This window comes from Panthera onca, chromosome D4 (assembly GCF_046562875.1).
Source record: "Panthera onca isolate mPanOnc1 chromosome D4, mPanOnc1 haplotype 2, whole genome shotgun sequence".
Classification (NCBI taxonomy): Eukaryota; Metazoa; Chordata; class Mammalia; order Carnivora; family Felidae; genus Panthera; species Panthera onca.
In genome coordinates, this window is record NC_138351.1 from 34,673,305 (window position 1) to 34,691,076 (window position 17,772).

The following is a 17,772-nucleotide window of genomic DNA, read 5'->3' on the forward strand; positions in this document are numbered from 1 at the left end:
CAGGCAGTAAAACAGCTGCGTACTCAAGGATGTAGGTAACAGCTTCCTCACCCAAGCCCCTGATCCTAGAATATCAGGAGATTGTGCTTTGGAATAGTAAACTTAGCCATTCATCCCCCATGAAGGAAGCTGGTTTACCCAGCCCAGTATAAAAAACGTAGTAGTTTTTAAAAGTAGTAGTTCTTACTACTTTTTGTTTTATGAAATCATTTATTTTTCTCATTACATCACACAAGCTACCATATTTGCTCAAAATTAAAAAAAAAAAGCAAACTATCATCTCATGTGGCTCATGTTTCAATATTTAAAAATTAAGGCTTTTGCTTGGTCTATTACACTCTTCAACTTTGCCTAAGAGATGAAAATAAGGGGGCTCCTGGGTGGTTCAGTCGGTTAAGTGTTCAACTCTTGATTTCGGCTCAGGTCATGATCTCATGGTTCATGCATGGGTTCAAGCCCTGCATCGGGTTCTGTGCTGACAGTGCGGAACTTGCTTGGGATTCGGACTCTCTCTCTCTGCCCCTACCCCACTTTCCCTCTTTCTCAAAATAAATAAATGAACTAAAAAAAATAAGAGAGAGAGAGAGATGAAAACAGATCTCTGTCATCTACTACTTTCTCCCTTCAGAAAAGTAAGTCGGAGGAGCCACTTCGAAAAAATTCAGTACCTTCAAAGCTGGAAAAAAAATCATCTGTGTGTGTCTGGTTTCTTATTTGTATCTGTGTAATGCTCTAATGCATGTCCATCCTCGTGAGTTTACAGATAAATTATAAACTAATTGAAAGCAGAACTGACAAGTGGTTTTACATTATGAATGCTTGGAGATTTATGAAACATTTAGTAATGAATGCTTTAGGCCGACAGATGCACTGTGGCACACATGGCCAAATATACCAAGAGCCTATTCCTTGGGAAAATAGAAATTTTTTCTTTTGTGGCTATTGCTTTGATGACAGTTTTGTCCTTTTACAAGGAAATGTAATATTTACCTCTGGGAATGAAGAAACTATCTATGGAGAAAATAAATGTCATAGGAAGCATGTCGGGAAAACCACTGGGTTTTCCCAGGGATAGTCATGCAGCACAAATTGGTAACCATGATATTTTCATAGAAATTTTTAGTATAAATATTGATCTAGTTGGGGACTTAGGACTAGATTTATAGAAAATCAGGCCATAGTAAGAAGAAAACAGCAAAATATTTAGGTCTCTAGAGCAGATAGGTTGAGGCACAGCGTCCTTTTAACAATAAGAAGGAATAAATTTGGGACACCTGGATGGCCTACTAGTTAAGCACCCATCTCTCGGTTTTGGCTCAGGTCGTTATCTCATAGTTCCTAAGTTCGAGCCCCACACTGGGCTCTGTGCTGACAGTAGGGAGTCTGCTTGGGATTCTCTCTCTCTATCCCTCCCTGACTCACAATTTTGCTCTCTCTCAAAGTAAATAAATAAACTTTAAAAAGAAAAAAGAAGGAATAAATTTGTGATCTGGTTCAGCCACGTTCTAGGCATGTAATTCCTTTCTCAACTTTGTTCTTTATCCCTGAGATGAAAGGGTTCAACTACAGAGGTTCAGCTCTAAGCATGTAAAAATATGATATAAGCAGCATTTTTAGATATCTCTATATGTCTTGGCACTGTCTTGATATATTTCCTTATTCATGAAGGAAATATTCTATCTTTTTCTGTTACCTGTCCCACTAGAGTATTGTGAAAAATTTAGCCTTCTAGACAAAGGTGCCACATACATGCTGTTACTAAAACAGAAAGACAGGACACCAATATCTGGAATGTTTCAGATAAGAGGCTCATTATCATCTGCATAGACAGGAAATGTGAGAGTGTTGCCATGAGTACAGGAAGAAAACCTCAGCCCATCTGGATGCTAAATGATGGAGGACACTTGAGTGCTGAGATAAAAGATAATACACATCCACAGATGGTAGCAAAGACATTGGTACTGGGTTTTATGGTGAGAACAGAAGAGGTCAAAGGTAGGCCTTCTGAGCAGCATAGTTTCTCACTCTGCTCTGATCCAACAAAAAGACTGCTCTTAGAGTAGTTTTAATGTCTATGTTTAAGATAACATTACTGAGAGAGATAGTTATCACTCATTTGAGGCTAGATGGCAGATAACTACTTACATCTATTTGTAAGTCAGCTGTTAGGAACTTGGAAGAAACTGTGCAGTTGTAACTGTATTTAAAAAGAGGTTATTATCTCAACCCATGTATGAAGTCTATAATGTACCTGAAGTACAGTATGGATATTGGGATTATTTCTATCTACAGTATGGATACTGGGAAATGCAACTTGAAGACCAAATTGGGAGATGGTTTCACATCTTCTCTGACTTTGTAGCTTTTCTTGCTAGTGACCACTGGGATGCCTTTGTGTTGAGGTATTGACTAGTGGGGATGGGGTGAATATATCCACTCAACAGTGAACCAACTCTCTTTTTTTAAGTTTATTTATTTATTTTAAGAGAGTGACAGAGACAGAGACAGGAAGGAGAAGAGAAAGAGGGAGAGAGAGAATCCCAAGCAGGCTCTGCACTGTCAGCACAGAGCCTGATGCAGGGCCCAACCACAAACCACGTGATCATGACCCAAGCTGAAGTCAGACACTTAACAAACTGAGACACCCAGCTTCCCCAAACATCTCCATTTCTAACAATGCTATTTGCATGCTTAAATAATTTGAACATGTAAGAATTGATATACAGTCCCCTAATTATTCTTCCTGTCTCCGTTTTCTTTTTTTTCCATTATGTACATGGATGACAGATTAATTTCTTAAGAAACCACCACGTTAAGTGTGCTCTGTATTTTCATCATACTTTGAAGAACTTTGGGCATAGGACTGATTATATTTTATTATAATTTTGCACTGACAGGCCTGTTCAATGAGAAAGTATAGTACTTGATGGTAGGTATGATAGGAGCTTAACACTATTAATTTATAAATAAATACAAACAATTACTTCACTATAAAATCTTTCACTGGCTACGTAAAATTAGTGCAACCTTTCAGCTACCATTATTGAGCCCCTTATTTTACACACACACACACACACACACACACACACACACACACCCTACAAGTATGTCTTGAAATTCATACAAATATGCATACATATTCTCTAATTCTCATAGTAACACATTTTACACATGAGAAACTCATAGGGTTATATTATTATGCAAGGTTACAGCCATACCAAGTGTTCAAATCAGAATACAAATTTGTCTGAGTCCAAAGTCCATATTCTTTCCACCATCAATCCACCCCAGGCTTGCCAATGGTGTCTGGCAATGAAAGCTCATTACAATTCTTGGCCCTGTTCATTGCCTGACTTCATTTCACCCAATTCCCCACCAGAAACAATTTGATCCATCATAACACGTATACTTAGTGCTTCCCCCACCTCCAAATATACTTATACAAACTTATCACCAGGATGCCTTGTTAAAATGCAGATTCTGATTCAGTATGTTTCGGATACTGCCTAAAAATCTGCATTTCTAATAAGCTCCCAGGGATGCTAATGTTGCTATTCTGTAGTCCACACTTTGAATGTAAAAGTCCAGAGCATCCTTGAAAGTGCCTTTGATCCTTCCTACCACAAAATACTCTTCACTCCTTTTCTTCTTAGCTCCACTACTGGTACCACCTTTTCTTCAATACCTTGCCCAGTTTCTCATCTCACTCTGATCTTTACTAAATCCCAAAAGCATTCCATTAGTATTTCGAATTAGCAACTTGGTATTCTTTTTATTATTTTTGCATGTATACATTAATTTTGCCTGCTAGACTTCCTGGATGTAAAGGTTTCTTATAAATTCTACATTCTTCCCGGAACTTAGCATAGTGCTTTCCTGTGGTAGTATGGTGGATAATTACTGGTTCCTCCTCCTAGCTCACAAGCCCCTTTCCATAGTAACTTCCTTTTTTTGAACTGAAGGAAGAAGCAAGATCTAAATAGGTGCACTGCTAGCAGCTATGTCCTCATGTTTGTCTCCACAACAAAATGAGTCAATTGGAGTTCAGAGTTTGTTCTCTTACATTTGGAATTTTACTGGAAAGAAAATTGTTGCCTCTTTAGGGGGACTCTCTGTTAATGAAAATATGATCAAAGGCCACATTTTCTATACATGGGTGGGAGAAACAAAAGAAGTTGGCACATGCAATGGGAAGAATGCAGTCAGTCCAGATAAAAGTACAAAAATAAAAATTTCAAAGAGGATGTCGGGTGATCTCCAAAATACCTCAGTTAGAGACAACAGTGTTTGAAGCATAGCTACATTTTTAGCCTTTGGCTCTATAATAGACAATTTCTAAAAAATAAATTCATAATAAGTAGATAATTTATAATAAATAAAGCTAAGTCCTCCTTTCCCCCCTTAAGCAGACTGTAGGAGCTGTAGTGACTTACAATGAGTCTACTACAAATAGGATTTATGTCTATGATATTGATAATGGTAATGTTGACTGTGATGCCTGTCAAATGAATCTTATACATTGGTTTATTTGCCATTTCAGGGGATGGTGAAATGAAGGCTGGAGGATGATACTCTGTCATATATTATCCTAAACCAATAATGTTTCTTAAATTGAAGTCTTCAGAGCACCTGCATCAAAGTCCCCTGAAGTGCTCTTTTAAAATGGACACTCCCTGGGAGAAAATATTTGCAAATTATATATCTAATAAGGAGTCACTATCCAAAGTGTACAAAGAACTCATACAACTAAGTATCAAAAAACAAACAGCGGTGCCTGGGTGGCTCAGTTGGTAAAGCATGCGACTTCAGCTCAGGTCATTGCATGTATATGCATTGGGTTATTATTCAGTCATAAAGAAAGAAGGAAATTCTGCCATTTGTGACAACATGGATGGAACTTGAGGGCAATATACTAAATGAAATAAGCCAGACAGACAAGGATAAGCACTGTATGATCTCACTTATATGTGGAATCTTAAAAAAACAAATTTATAGAAATAGAGAACAGGTGGGAGATAGGGGAAAAGGTTAAAGGTGGTTAAAAGCTACAAATTTCTAGTTACAAATAGGTCCCAGAGGTGTAATATACAACATGATGACTATAGTTAACAATATTTTATATTTGAAAGGTGCTAAAAGGTAGATCTTAAAAGTTCCTATAAGAAAAATGTAAGGTGATAGATGTTAACTCAAATAATTATGGTAATCATATTGTAATATATACATATATCAAATCATTATGTTGTATACTACAAATTAGTACAATGTTATATGTCAATCACAACTCAATGAAACTTAAAAAAAAATAAAACAGACATTCCTGGTTATCATGGCTGACCTACTAAACCAGCATTTCTGGTGAATTTTAATTAGACTTCCAAAATTTTCACAGTCATTAGCTAAGACTTTGTCTGGTAAGATCTATACATACTATTCTTTTTTTTTTTTTTTTTAATTTTTTAACGTTTATTTATTTTTGAGACAGAGAGAGACAGAGCATGAACGGGGGAGGGTCAGAGAGAGAGGGAGACACAGAATCTGAAACAGGCTCCAGGCTCTGAGTGGTCAGCACAGAGCCCGACGTGGGGCTTGAACTCACAGACCGCGAGATCATGACCTGAGCCGAAGTCGGCCGCTTAACCGACTGAGCCACCCAGGTGCCCCTATACATACTATTCTGTATCAGTCTAAAGATTCACCAGCTAATGTGATGGCTTTGAGAGTGATACCAACTTTCAGGAGAACTTTATTCCCTGCATTCTATATGCCATCCTCAAATCATGGCTACTTAAGTTCAAGTAAAACTTTACAGTCTCGTATCAGAAAGTGAAAACTGTAAGTATTTATAATTATTTTTAATATACAGTGCTCTTGCTACTAATTTCTCAGGTCCCTTCCTCCAGCTGTCATTAAATCCAATGTCTGAGCCCAATTTTCTTTATAATAAAGGAAGTCTCTCACATGATATAAAAACACTGGGCCATAATCTAAACCTACTTCTTCCTATTCTGACCTCAGAATAAGTACAAACAGCTTCCATGTCTTCAACCTCTGTTTCAGTGGTAGAGTCAGAGTAGCAAATTTTGTTTCATGCCTCTTGAGAAGTCTGAGTAATCATTAATTCATAGTGATTGTGCCAAAATAATTAGATGTTTGAAGGTAATGTGCCTTGTCTTTCTTTCATGTTCTTTACTATAAGCTAGTAAAAAAAATTTATTCAAATTTATATGAAAGATAACAAGTAAAATAATTTTTTTCAAAATGTTGTTCTGTGGCCTAAAATATTACATAGAGGTCTTTATCCTATTATCACAGATGAATACAACACTTAACTATCTCCTTCATGGCTGTTAAGGCACAGTAGAGTCAATTCATGCCCAGGGAGCTTTAATCATAGACCATCGTCATGATAAATGGTGAAAAGTCAGTGTGGGCTATCATGTCAATGGCTACTAGGGGAGTTTTTAATGGGAACATTGGCAGCATGCAGTTCATAACTACTTTCAAGGAGTACTTCTGATCTAATGGCTCAATGAGTATTATTATAGTATCTTTACATGTAGTATTTCTAGAGAAATTCCACTTTAAAGGAGGCCGGTTACTGTAGACCATGGATACAACTGAGATTGTTTGAGTGATGCAAATATTGCTAGTGGTTTAAAGCTGGAGGACCATGGGGCTACTGACACATTTTATTTAGTCAGCATAGTACTTTAAAATAATCAAAAACTAAAGATTTGAAGACTTCAGAAAGTCCATGCAAATATCCAGATTACCACAGATCCCACTGCTCCACATTCTCTTACATGGAGCTTCTTCATGTAGTTAATATCCATGTAGTCACTAGAGCTTGGGGCCCCTCTTAGAAGTTCTCACTGAAAGGACAGAATCTTAGGACTGGTAGGGACTGAGAGCTCATCTAGTCCAACAGCTGCATTTAAAGTTGATACAATAAGCACTTGTGATGAGCTCCGGGTATTGTAGGTAAGTGATGAATCACCAAATTCTACACCTAAACCTAACAGTAAACTGTATGTTAGCTAAATGGAATTTAAATAAAATATTGAGAAAGAAAAGAGTTGATACAACAGAAACCAAGAGAGATAACAGGGATGTGTTTTAAGATTCCCATTAGGTAAATCAGTAGAAACTCTTCATGGTGGTATTTGGACTGCTCAGGCACCCAACAATCTGTTGTTATTTGGCACAATAAGGCTTGAGTTGTACTTTTTAATCTTATGCTAAGTCAAACTTGGCCTAAAAGAATAATGATGGTTCAGTTATCAATTCATGAGTTGGTTTCAGTATGAGTCCCTGTTGCTGGGTGGGGAATATCAGAAAATTCAATTTTAAAACTTTCTGCTTGATAAATACCACAATATCCAAATACACACAAATATACAAAGACTTTTCATTCACTTTCATCAAGCATTCACACAGAATCTATAAGGATTCTGAAATTTTAAGATACTATTCAGTTCACCATTGTTCAAAAATAGGCAATATTCCAGGAACATATGGCTATCTTAATATTAAGTCTAGCATTATTTTAAGGCTGAAGGGTAAAATCATGTACACCCACATGGACATGGACATGAACATGGACATAATTAAAGGGTTTTCAGGCCATGGAAAACTAAGTGTATGGAGAAATATCAACTTACTCCCTGTCATCATGCTTTTTCAGGGAGGCCTCTGGCCATGAATCAATATATTTGGCACCTATCTGATATATGAGGAAGCTTATCAATACAATATAGTATATGAACTTAAAACCAGAAAAGAAAAATCAACCTCATTAACACCGAATATAAACACCTTTTAAAAGGGCAACTACTATATTGATTGTACAGACACTTTTCCGTCGCCTATTTGTTATCAACTTTTATATCCTATTTGGAGTCATATTTAAAAGAAAAAGCACTGATGAAGTTATTTTTTTAAGAATATGGTCAAAAAGAAGAGGGGGGCAATTCTTGAAATTACTGTCAAGTATAAACACACTGAAATACCTCATATTCCTGGGAAAACTTCAAGTTGTCATTTGCTTTCAACCTTTCAATGTGATCTGCAAGTTCCAAGATAGGAATTGGAGGATGGCTAGCCATACCTATTAAAAGGAAAGAAGAAACACATTTGAAAACAAATGAAAACGATGCTAACTATTCCAAAATATAGAGAATACTATAGTTAGAAATGGCCTGAAGACATGTGAGTAGTAAAGATGTTTAATGTGAGGAAGCAGGCAGATAGTTTGGTTACTCAAAGCAGGACATGCTCTGGAAGGATGAATTTTGTAGCCAAATGAAAAGTCACCAAGCATGATCCCCAAACTAACACTCCTAGTGTAAAAGAAAGCGTTATTGTGCTATGAATTAATGCAGTTAGCGGAGAAAACTGACAGTCAGGCTTGATGTCAACTTCTGCTTTGAGTAATGACTGTTATGTCATTTCAAACTCCTTCTCCTGCACTGTATGAAATGGAAATCGTGTGGAATTAAATGGTGTAAAGTGAACTAAGAAAACAGACACTGAGAAAGGCCTAAAAGGGAAAGAGTATAGTAGCTTGATAGGAAACATAAAGTGACTTATGCATAATCAAGGAAAACTAACTTGAAGAATGAAGGTTACCAGGGTAACCGGAATCATCTGAACCTGCAAAGGAAATGATGATGTAAATAAAATAAAATAGAACGGATTTGTTAAAAAAAATGAAATGGATAGTCTGATATACTTTTATAAAGGACTGATAAAAACACTACATGTTTTTACAGGATTCACTATACATTGTGACTTGATTAAGATCGCTTTAATAGTTCACATACCTGAAGGTGATTGACATTCACATGCAAACATGGGCACAAAGAATGGCATGCACCACAGTTCATAGACGATAATCACTGATGACAAAATCAGACACCAAACTGAGTTTCAAAAATGTTTCCACTAGTAGCAGATTGTAGAGGTTGGGGCCGTGGCCTTCACCTGGACATTTATAAATGGCCACACACTAACAGCTTTATGGTATTTGCCCCAGGTCCCCAAGTTTCAACTCCCAGCAAACCTACAATCTACTTCAGGTGTAAACATCTTTGTCCATGAATGGGAAATGAATGCAAGAGAGTGAGCAAATGGTCAAAGGACAAGGAGTGAAAGAGGATGGAAAAAGAAAGAAAGCAGTGACAGGGGCGGCACATCTTAGTTCCGTCTGCCAGCTGAAGTGAGATTAATTTCACAGATTCCGTTAAAAATAATCTATCACTAATTTGGTGATTCCTGGGTCTTTCCAATGTTTTCTCGCTTTTCATGTGATTTACATTTTATTTCTTTGTGATGAATTTTTTATAAGTACCATGAGAGAGCATCGCTGACTCATGTCTTATGGATACAAATTCCAGCTGGCTAGAAAAACTTGAACTAGCATGCCCCCAGGGAAGCCTCTGAAACTGAAAAGGAATGGGGGAGGAGCTCAAACTGGAGGTCATGTTGACATTCTGCTGTCCTGAGACTCTCTGGAAGGTGTTAGGCTATGGAATGGTGACCATTAAGTCAACATGACATGTGATTACTTTATGGGCATTTTAGGAATTATGCCATTACTGAAAGCCACCCAGTAAGTTCCTGTATCTCAAATGCCAAATTATCAATACTTCTGGTAAGTAAAAAACTAGTTTGCTTCTTCTAGACAATTTCATCATTTTTGCACAGTGCTATGATAGGTGGTGTTTTAGCATTTATGGCTTCCAGTCAACTAAAATCTTGGTGGAAGATCCAATAAAAATGAGTTGGCTGAGAAGTAGAAATTCTTTGTTGCTGATATAATTGTGTATTTGGATCAAAATGTTGGAGGCCATTTCTGGAACTTTTCCAAATAGATGGTAGAATTGAACTAATTTGCATTCTGTGGAGGGAGGAGATGGGTGACAGTGGTCTAATAATTAAAGTGATCTTATCCAGATGAGGCACCCCCAATGACAAGAATGGAAATGCGAAGGCACAAGAGACTCTAGGCTTATCTGGAAATGGAAATGGAATGATGTGGACATCCATTACAGTGCTTCAACAGAGAAAATAAAGAGACAAAGATGTTTAGACCTTTTCGAGCGAATCGTGGGAGAGAGTTATTATCATATATGGACTGAGTGGTGGTTTGGCTAGAGAGGGAGGACACAGAGCCAATCAGGGAGGCGTAGGGGACTGAATTACTGCTCAAAGCTGCAAAAAGTAAAGCCAGTTGGAGATGGGAAAAGTATTAGTATAACAGCAGTAGAAGACCATAATAATCAACCAAAGATGTGATCAACATATTTACTTTGGAAGCTAGTTATACAGAAATGCAAGTAAGCCTGTACTGACTCATCACCTAAATCAGGACGTATATATAATATACAGATACCTTAGCATTCAAGAACTATCATTTAAGACACATAAGTATGTATTATGTTGCACCAAAATTCTTGACAAGTAAAAACGCCAGAATGGATGTTTCACAGGAAGGGGAGGAGAACGTGTAGGACTCTGATGATATAGGAGAAGACATCCTAGACTAGAATATGGGTAGGAGTTCTCTTTCTGGTTTTGCCATCTCCTAATAGGGACAAATCACTCATTATCAAGAACCTCATTTTTTTTTTTTAATCTGTAAAATAAAACCGCAGAGCTAGGTAAATTCTGGAGTCACTTCCTTCTTTATAACTACCACTTGTACCTCATGTAGATAGGATTTCTAAACATATGGAACAGAGAAGGGTCTCATCTACACAGTTCACAGGCAAAGGTTCTAAAAGTTCTTGTAACTTCTCTTTGAGATCTAAGGAACATTTACTTCTACAAAACAGAAAATGCATGCAATTGAATTGTCTACTTTTTGAATTATTTAAATTCAATACCATTTTCTTTAGCTAACCAAAAAGTATGATGCTATGTCATGTATTTGAAACAAATAAACAGCATCATAAAAATTATGCTACGTAATAAATCAAGGATGAAATTCCTCTAACATGAAACTCCAGCTCATACCAGGAAAGAATCACCAAGGATCTTGATTCCCCCCCAAACTTTTCCATTGTCCATCATGGAAACAATTTTATATGATATAATCAAGCATGTTAGAGTCTGAATAGATAAGCAGACACCAAGAAAACTGTGATGTTGACCTCAATATAGTATCTTTTCAATCTTTTGTCTGGGCAACATGGGTATTTCTCACAGTCTACAAACCAATATTTTATTAGAAAAGAATTTTTACATTAGCATCATTTGAGGTGCTTTCAAATTCCTTTTTTCCAGGCTACACACCAGACCAATTAAGTCAGAATCTCTGCGGGTGTGAAACAGGTGTTGATCTTTTTAAAGCTCTCAAGCCATGGCTCCCAGTCCAATGGAAATTATCTTGTTGGGGGGGGGGGGGGCGCTGTAACTCCATGTATTCATTTTTTTCCACTCAAAAACTTTATTGGAGTTTACAAGAATGCAATATGCTTTTTTTCAGTAATACCTCGAATTTGCTCTGATTCTCTATTGAGCACGCTTTAATACTTTAGCTATTATTAGTAGCAAAGAACTTGAATTGCAGCTCACAGCTGATAAGGACTTGCCTGGGTCATGACCTTATCAGTTCAAAGCTACAAATGCACAACATAAGTGCACTTTAAAGGCACACGTTGAAACTGAACAGTGTTCTCATTTTGGAGCCATGATATCCACAATATACTCTGTCAGCATGAAAAATGGATGTAGTCACTGAAATTTGCCTTAGGTTGGAGGAAAAGCCATGATGGCTACTTTTAATAGGAAACATATTTGTGATAGTAATGTCATGAGGGCTTCCTTATAAGAACTGGAACTTTAAAACCATGGCATTTTAAGCTGAGAGGTATTTTAGAGATCACTTAAGCCCAGCATTTTCATTTTACACAAGAAGACTCTGAAGTCCAGAAAAGATAAATGACCTCATGCATTAGTCCATCTAGTAAATAAAATCTTAAGTGGTTTTGGCATCTTACTACTGTATTAATTCTGGAATGGCAGTTACAATCTTCTCAAGCAGGGCGCAAAGTCTTCAGGGGCTGAAGGGGACAGATTGGTAAGGTAAATGACTGAAGATGACAAGGTAGGGCATAGCAAACACCTTCACAAACAAATGCACTCATACTCATTTCCTTGCAGCAAGCAGCCTTCTATGACTGTCTTTCATTTCCCTACTTTCAAAGGAGGCTCTAGAAAAGAATATTTTTCTATTATATGCAAAATAAAAATATGCATGAGATGAATGGCAACTGACATTCAGTCTCAATGTCAGGGTCATGTTTAGGGCTGGTGTAGATTGTGGAGAACTTGTACAAGGGTCAAACTATTCAGCTCTAGTCGATATCTTCCAGGGAGAATTGCAGAGCCATGAGGTAAGACTTTTCAGGTTTTCAGTAGCAACTGCAAACACAGATTATGATATGTTTTCATTGTTGCCTCAAAATTTTGCTGAAACCCAGTGGGAGTCAAAGACAGGACCTCTGCAGGACACATTTGGCTAACTAAATTGTGACCTCTGTTTTAAAACAGCAAAATGTTCCTTTCTCGTGTAAATTAAAATCCAAGTAGGTTGAGAGTAACATCATGCTTGTATCCACAAGACCATGGGCTAGACATCAGGTGTGTATGGTGGGGTGTGACAATGTATACTTCCTGCATGGGTCACCCCTTGGGAGTTCATTTATTTCTTCTTCTTTCCCATATTAATTTTATCAGTTAGGAAAATGACTTCATCAAGGTCATCACTATTAGTAAAACTAAGGCTACGTGGAGGATTTGATCCTAGATCTTGTCACTTCTCATTTAGGACATTTTTCATTATGCCATACTGTCTCTTATACCACTTAACATCCTGAAGGAGTGGTGCCATGTACATAAATATTGGTCTGTGAGAATGTTTGGGCTATTTATGTCCTGACACAGAGATCTCAAGCATCCTCAGTTTATAGAAAATGTGTCAATAATAGCTTCATTTAAAGATATGTCCCATGGTTGGGAAGAGGTAAAAGGCACTCCTACACACACCTGTATTTTCCAGTCACCTCTTGTCAAAATGTTGTGGGTTTCCATGAGAACCGGAACTAAAAATATACTAATGGTATACATTCAAAATGTTAAAACTGTAGGGGCCCCTGGGTGGCTCAGTCGGTTAAACGTCTGACTCTTGACTCCAGCTTAGGTCATGATCTCGTGGTCACGAGTTTGAGTCCCACATGGACCTCTGTGCTAACCGTGTGACTCTGGGATTCTGTCTCTCCCTCTCTGTTCCTCCCTTGCTTGTGCTCTTTCTCTCTCTCTCTCAAAATAAATAAATACATTTTAAAAAGTGTTAAAAAACTAGTAGTATTTGGAAGATTTCTTCAAAAGCTCAATTTACAATGCTTTTGCCTTCTAAAAGTTGTTTTATTTTGCTAAGTAATCTAATCAATAATATCTTCAAATAACTTTATCTAGACAGAGACGTTACCAAATACTTGCCTTATTTTTAAATTTTTTAAAATCTTGCATTTAATACCAATAGCCACTGTATAATTATTTTGCTAAGTAATGATTTTGAGGTCACTAATAATGGTGAACATCTTTTAGATGATTTTTTTTTTTTTTAATGTTAGGATATATGTGTGATGATTCAATACTACTCTCTTCATGGTTTTCCTTTCCAAAAAACTGTGATGAAGTGTGGAGAACAATTTGTGGTCATGGAACAGGGAGAAAATAATTTGTTCATCAAATCAGTGATGCATCTGTGTCAAAAATGTAGTTCACTAAGTTAACAGTCACAGGGAGAAAATTAGTTTGTAAAATAATGGTCAGATTTTAACATAATTTATGTACTTTTTAGAGTACTCTGAATGATATACAAATACTCTATGTTTACAATTTGTCTCACAAATGAATAATGAATTAAAGGCAAAAGAGAACACTGATTTATAAGATATAATTGCTATGTGGCAGGACAATAATGAGAATTTGACTTAATCCATGACTAGGATCATCATTAAGGGAAAGGTGTTCCAAGAGTGCTTTTTCAGGTAAGCAGTGGAGAGCATAAATAAAATTCATTTTTACATAGGTTTCTCAAAATGGAGAATTTGAACAAACTGTATTTCTTTATATCAAAAATGTACTATTTCTATTCAATGAACCATAGTTTTTGAGGTATAACATACAAAGAACACACATGGTGTTCTTAAGCAAGGTCGTATATGTAAGTTTCTTATGGTACAAAATATGAAGATAAATATATGTATAAAAATGGATCTTGTTAGCATTGATCCAATTAATAGCACTAATGGATCAGAAGAGATGCCTCAGAAGCTTTTAAAGCCCGTTCAGCTGCTGTGCAGACATTTCTGCTGCTGAAACTGCTATTTCTGATACGGTAACTTTTTACCAGTTTGGTTTTGTTTTTCATAGCCCATCAATCACCTACCATCCATGTATGCTTTAGGGAAAAACATATTAAGGTCATCCTCAGAATGAAAATGAGGCTCTTATGTTGTACATCTGACCATCAATTTTTAAATTTCTTTTCTTAAAAGGTGCAAGTACACATTCTAGAAGTTTTTGTTGTTGTTTGAAGTTTATTTATTTATTTTTTTTGTGGGGGGTTTGCAGAGAGAGGCATGTGAGAAGGAGTACAGATACTGGAAGAATGAAATTCACAGGAAAAAATGAAGAAAATTTCTGATGGAAACTGACAAATCAATGAAAGGGCACAGGGAGGAAGAATTTTACACGCACAGGGAAAGGTGGTGGCTGGTATACAATATGAGGCCATTAGCTATGTGTTCTCATACAATTTTTTTTTTTTTTGTACTAGAAAGAAGGCTTATTTCTCTGAGATGCTGAAATTCTAAATTTGCTTTGTTGGGGAAAAAGTAGATATATGAACACATATCAGTAGCTTCTTTGGTTTTCTTATTCATCACCATCTTGGGATGATATTATATTTATTTTCATCATTCTGTTCAATGCTGCAGGCTGTGGCTCAGAGGGGCTGCTACACTGCAAGTAAAAGCTTTTTTACAATATTTCAGAAAACTCTGTAATTGGCAGTCTCTATGAAAATAGCAAATGTGCCTACCCTAGGACCCTGTAATTGCCATTTCCAGGTGTCCAACATTTGGAGGTAGCAACAAAGAGGTGAAAAGATGCGGGCTCAGTACTGCTCACTGCAGTATCATTTGCAAGAGTAAAACATGGAAAATAGCCCCCATTAATAAGGAATGAGCCACTACATTTTGTGTCATCTGTAGAACAGAATAACATCAATACCATTGGCTGCTAAGGAGATAAAACCTAACACACTAACTTGGGAAAAGGTTTATGTTTATACAGTTAAATTTTATTTTTATTTTATTTTAAATTTTTTTAACGTTTATTTATTTTTGAGACAGAGAGAGACAGAGCATGAACGAGGGAGGGGCAGAGAGAGAGGGAGACACAGAATCGGAAGCAGACTCCAGGCTCTGAGCCATCAGCCCAGAGCCTGACGCGGGGCTCGAACTCACGGGCCGCGAGATTGTGACCTGAGCTGAAGTCGGATGCTTAACCGACTTAGCCACCCTGGCGCCCCTACAGTTAAATTTTAAACCAGACAATTTTATGTATTTGCACCTTTCTATCTGTCTATATACCTGCTATACAATTATTATCAATTAAAGAACTGTATATACATGTAAAAAAGTCTAGAAGGATACTTATGGTGGCTATTTCTAAAGGGCAAATTTGGAGCAGTTATAGGAAATCTTTTACTTATATTTTAAATATGTCCAAAAAAAAAAAAAAAGAAAATTTAGAAGCATGGGGACATAGAGTAGGTTTTCTTTTCTAAAAGCGCTTTTTTCACCTTTTCCAATTTATGAAAATTTTGAAACATAAAAAATATTTGCTATAATGCACACCTGTGTAGCTACAACCTATCTACAAAATTGTTAGCAAGCTTATTTTCTATTTTAATTTCCCCAATAAGCATGTGCTGCTTTTGTAATCAAGAAAAATAATTATTGAGAAGTAAGGGTAGTAAGACGACTTGGGAAATTTTGGAGAAAAAAAGGGAACTTTTCCTCCCAACCTAGGCTGACTGGGCACAGTTCAGTTCAATTTTGTTTAACATGTAACTCATCTGTGAATCCATCTTGATGCATACCCAGCTTCTGCCATCCACAAAGATTTATGAGGTTTAATACAGCATTCTTTTAAAATCATCTTTAAGTATTTTCCCCTTCCTCTACAGACCTTAAAGACTTGTAAAACTTGGTTAGCAGTTAGTAACTTTAGCATATTCTTCTACAACATCTCCTCTCTCCTTTACTCATTTTATCCAATCTTACATTTCAGGTGATAAGTCTAACCTTAGCTAAGTGATACCTTCTTGCCCACTGGTACTCTAATTTTGTAGGCTATGGGTGATACAAACATTGTATTTGAAATACATGTTTCATACGTGTTCTGCCTGAGCCAGTACACCAATAACTGATGACTTATACATTATTTTAATAGATTGGGTAGTTCAGGTTTTAAATACAACTTATTGTATACTGCCACCTGAACTTTAACACACAGTATTCTGGCTAATAAACACATTCATGGAAAATATCTATGAGCAGAGGTACCTGCTCTCAGTCAGGAAGATGTGAGTCTTCCTCACCCTGTTCAAATGCTTGGATATAGTGTTTCACTAATACAGCAACTATATTGTCATCTGAAATTTGGAAAGTGAACTAAAACCATGTTTTTTCCCCACATCCCACAACCTTGCAAAGATGTTTATACTGAATGCAACAGTTTTCTCTGCCTTTACTTTGCCTTAGTGGAGACACAGTGGACAGAATTCTGACATATCTTTTCCTGACCCAGAGATAGGGATGTTTGTGGTACTGAGGTTCAAGGTATATTTCTTTGAAGTACTTACATGTTCAGAATTCTGTATTTATATGAAATTTAGAATGTATTTTCAATACCTTTGGAGTATTGGGTAGAATTGAGGGAAAATGTCTGCCTCCTTATATCTAGGCTCTTCAACAAGAATAAATACTTAAAAGTAAATAGTTTTTTCATCCCCAAGAATTTTTTGAAAAGAAAGGAGAATTCATAGAATTAGTGAACTGACTGATGTGCTTCCTTTACCTTCTGAGATACCTACTGAATTTCAAATGGAAATGTTTGTTTGGTATTTTATCTTCCTCAACAGATCCATCAGAAGTGGAAGTAAATTTGCTTTCATGAACAAGTTCAGTGCTAGGGCCTCATTATATAAATCACAGGTTTTTTATTTCTTTGAAAGTCATTTGTTCGAAGTTAAAATCTGGATGGCTAATCCTCTACTTAGGAATACCATTAATAAGTATTGTCAAATTTTATGTTTGTGGATAAATGATTATACTTCCAAAGGTATGATGTATATAAAAGCACATTTCAGACAGTGAAATGGTTTAAAATCCAAAACTTAAGGAGCGTCATATCATTTGCTGTGTAACCCCTACTATAGGGTCATTTTATTGCATCATCCAGGAGAGCCCTTGGTTATTTGTGAACAAGAGGCAAGGAAAAAGCACAGAAAGGTTTGGTTAACAACCCTGCCTTCTGCCCTAATCCCCTTGGCAAGTAATTAGACAATTTGTAGCCATTGCTTAGAATCTCTACTGATTGAAACAAATGGTCACATTTCTATGAATTCCACATTGACAGCTAGGTCTAGTTTTTTTTTTTTTTCCTTAACTGGTGAAATTTTCAAGACAG

General features: G+C 36.5%; 1 protein-coding gene across 34 annotated transcripts in view; it reads right to left on the minus strand.

Annotated features, from left to right (window-relative positions):
- PTPRD (protein tyrosine phosphatase receptor type D) overlaps window positions 1-17,772 on the minus strand; it is a 1,372,973-nt gene that overhangs the window by 104,514 nt on the left and 1,250,687 nt on the right. For 19 of the 34 annotated variants that reach the window (XM_078436828.2, XM_078436827.2, XM_078436819.2 and 16 more), the window contains 2 exons: window positions 8,614-8,655; window positions 8,013-8,110 (listed from right to left, as the gene is read on the minus strand). In XM_078436828.2, the coding sequence (XP_078292954.2) occupies window positions 8,013-8,110; window positions 8,614-8,655 (140 nt within the window). The remainder of the gene's footprint in view (window positions 1-8,012; window positions 8,111-8,613; window positions 8,656-17,772) is intronic. The other 15 variants (XM_078436834.2, XM_078436833.2, XM_078436835.2 and 12 more) reach the window with 1 other exon arrangement.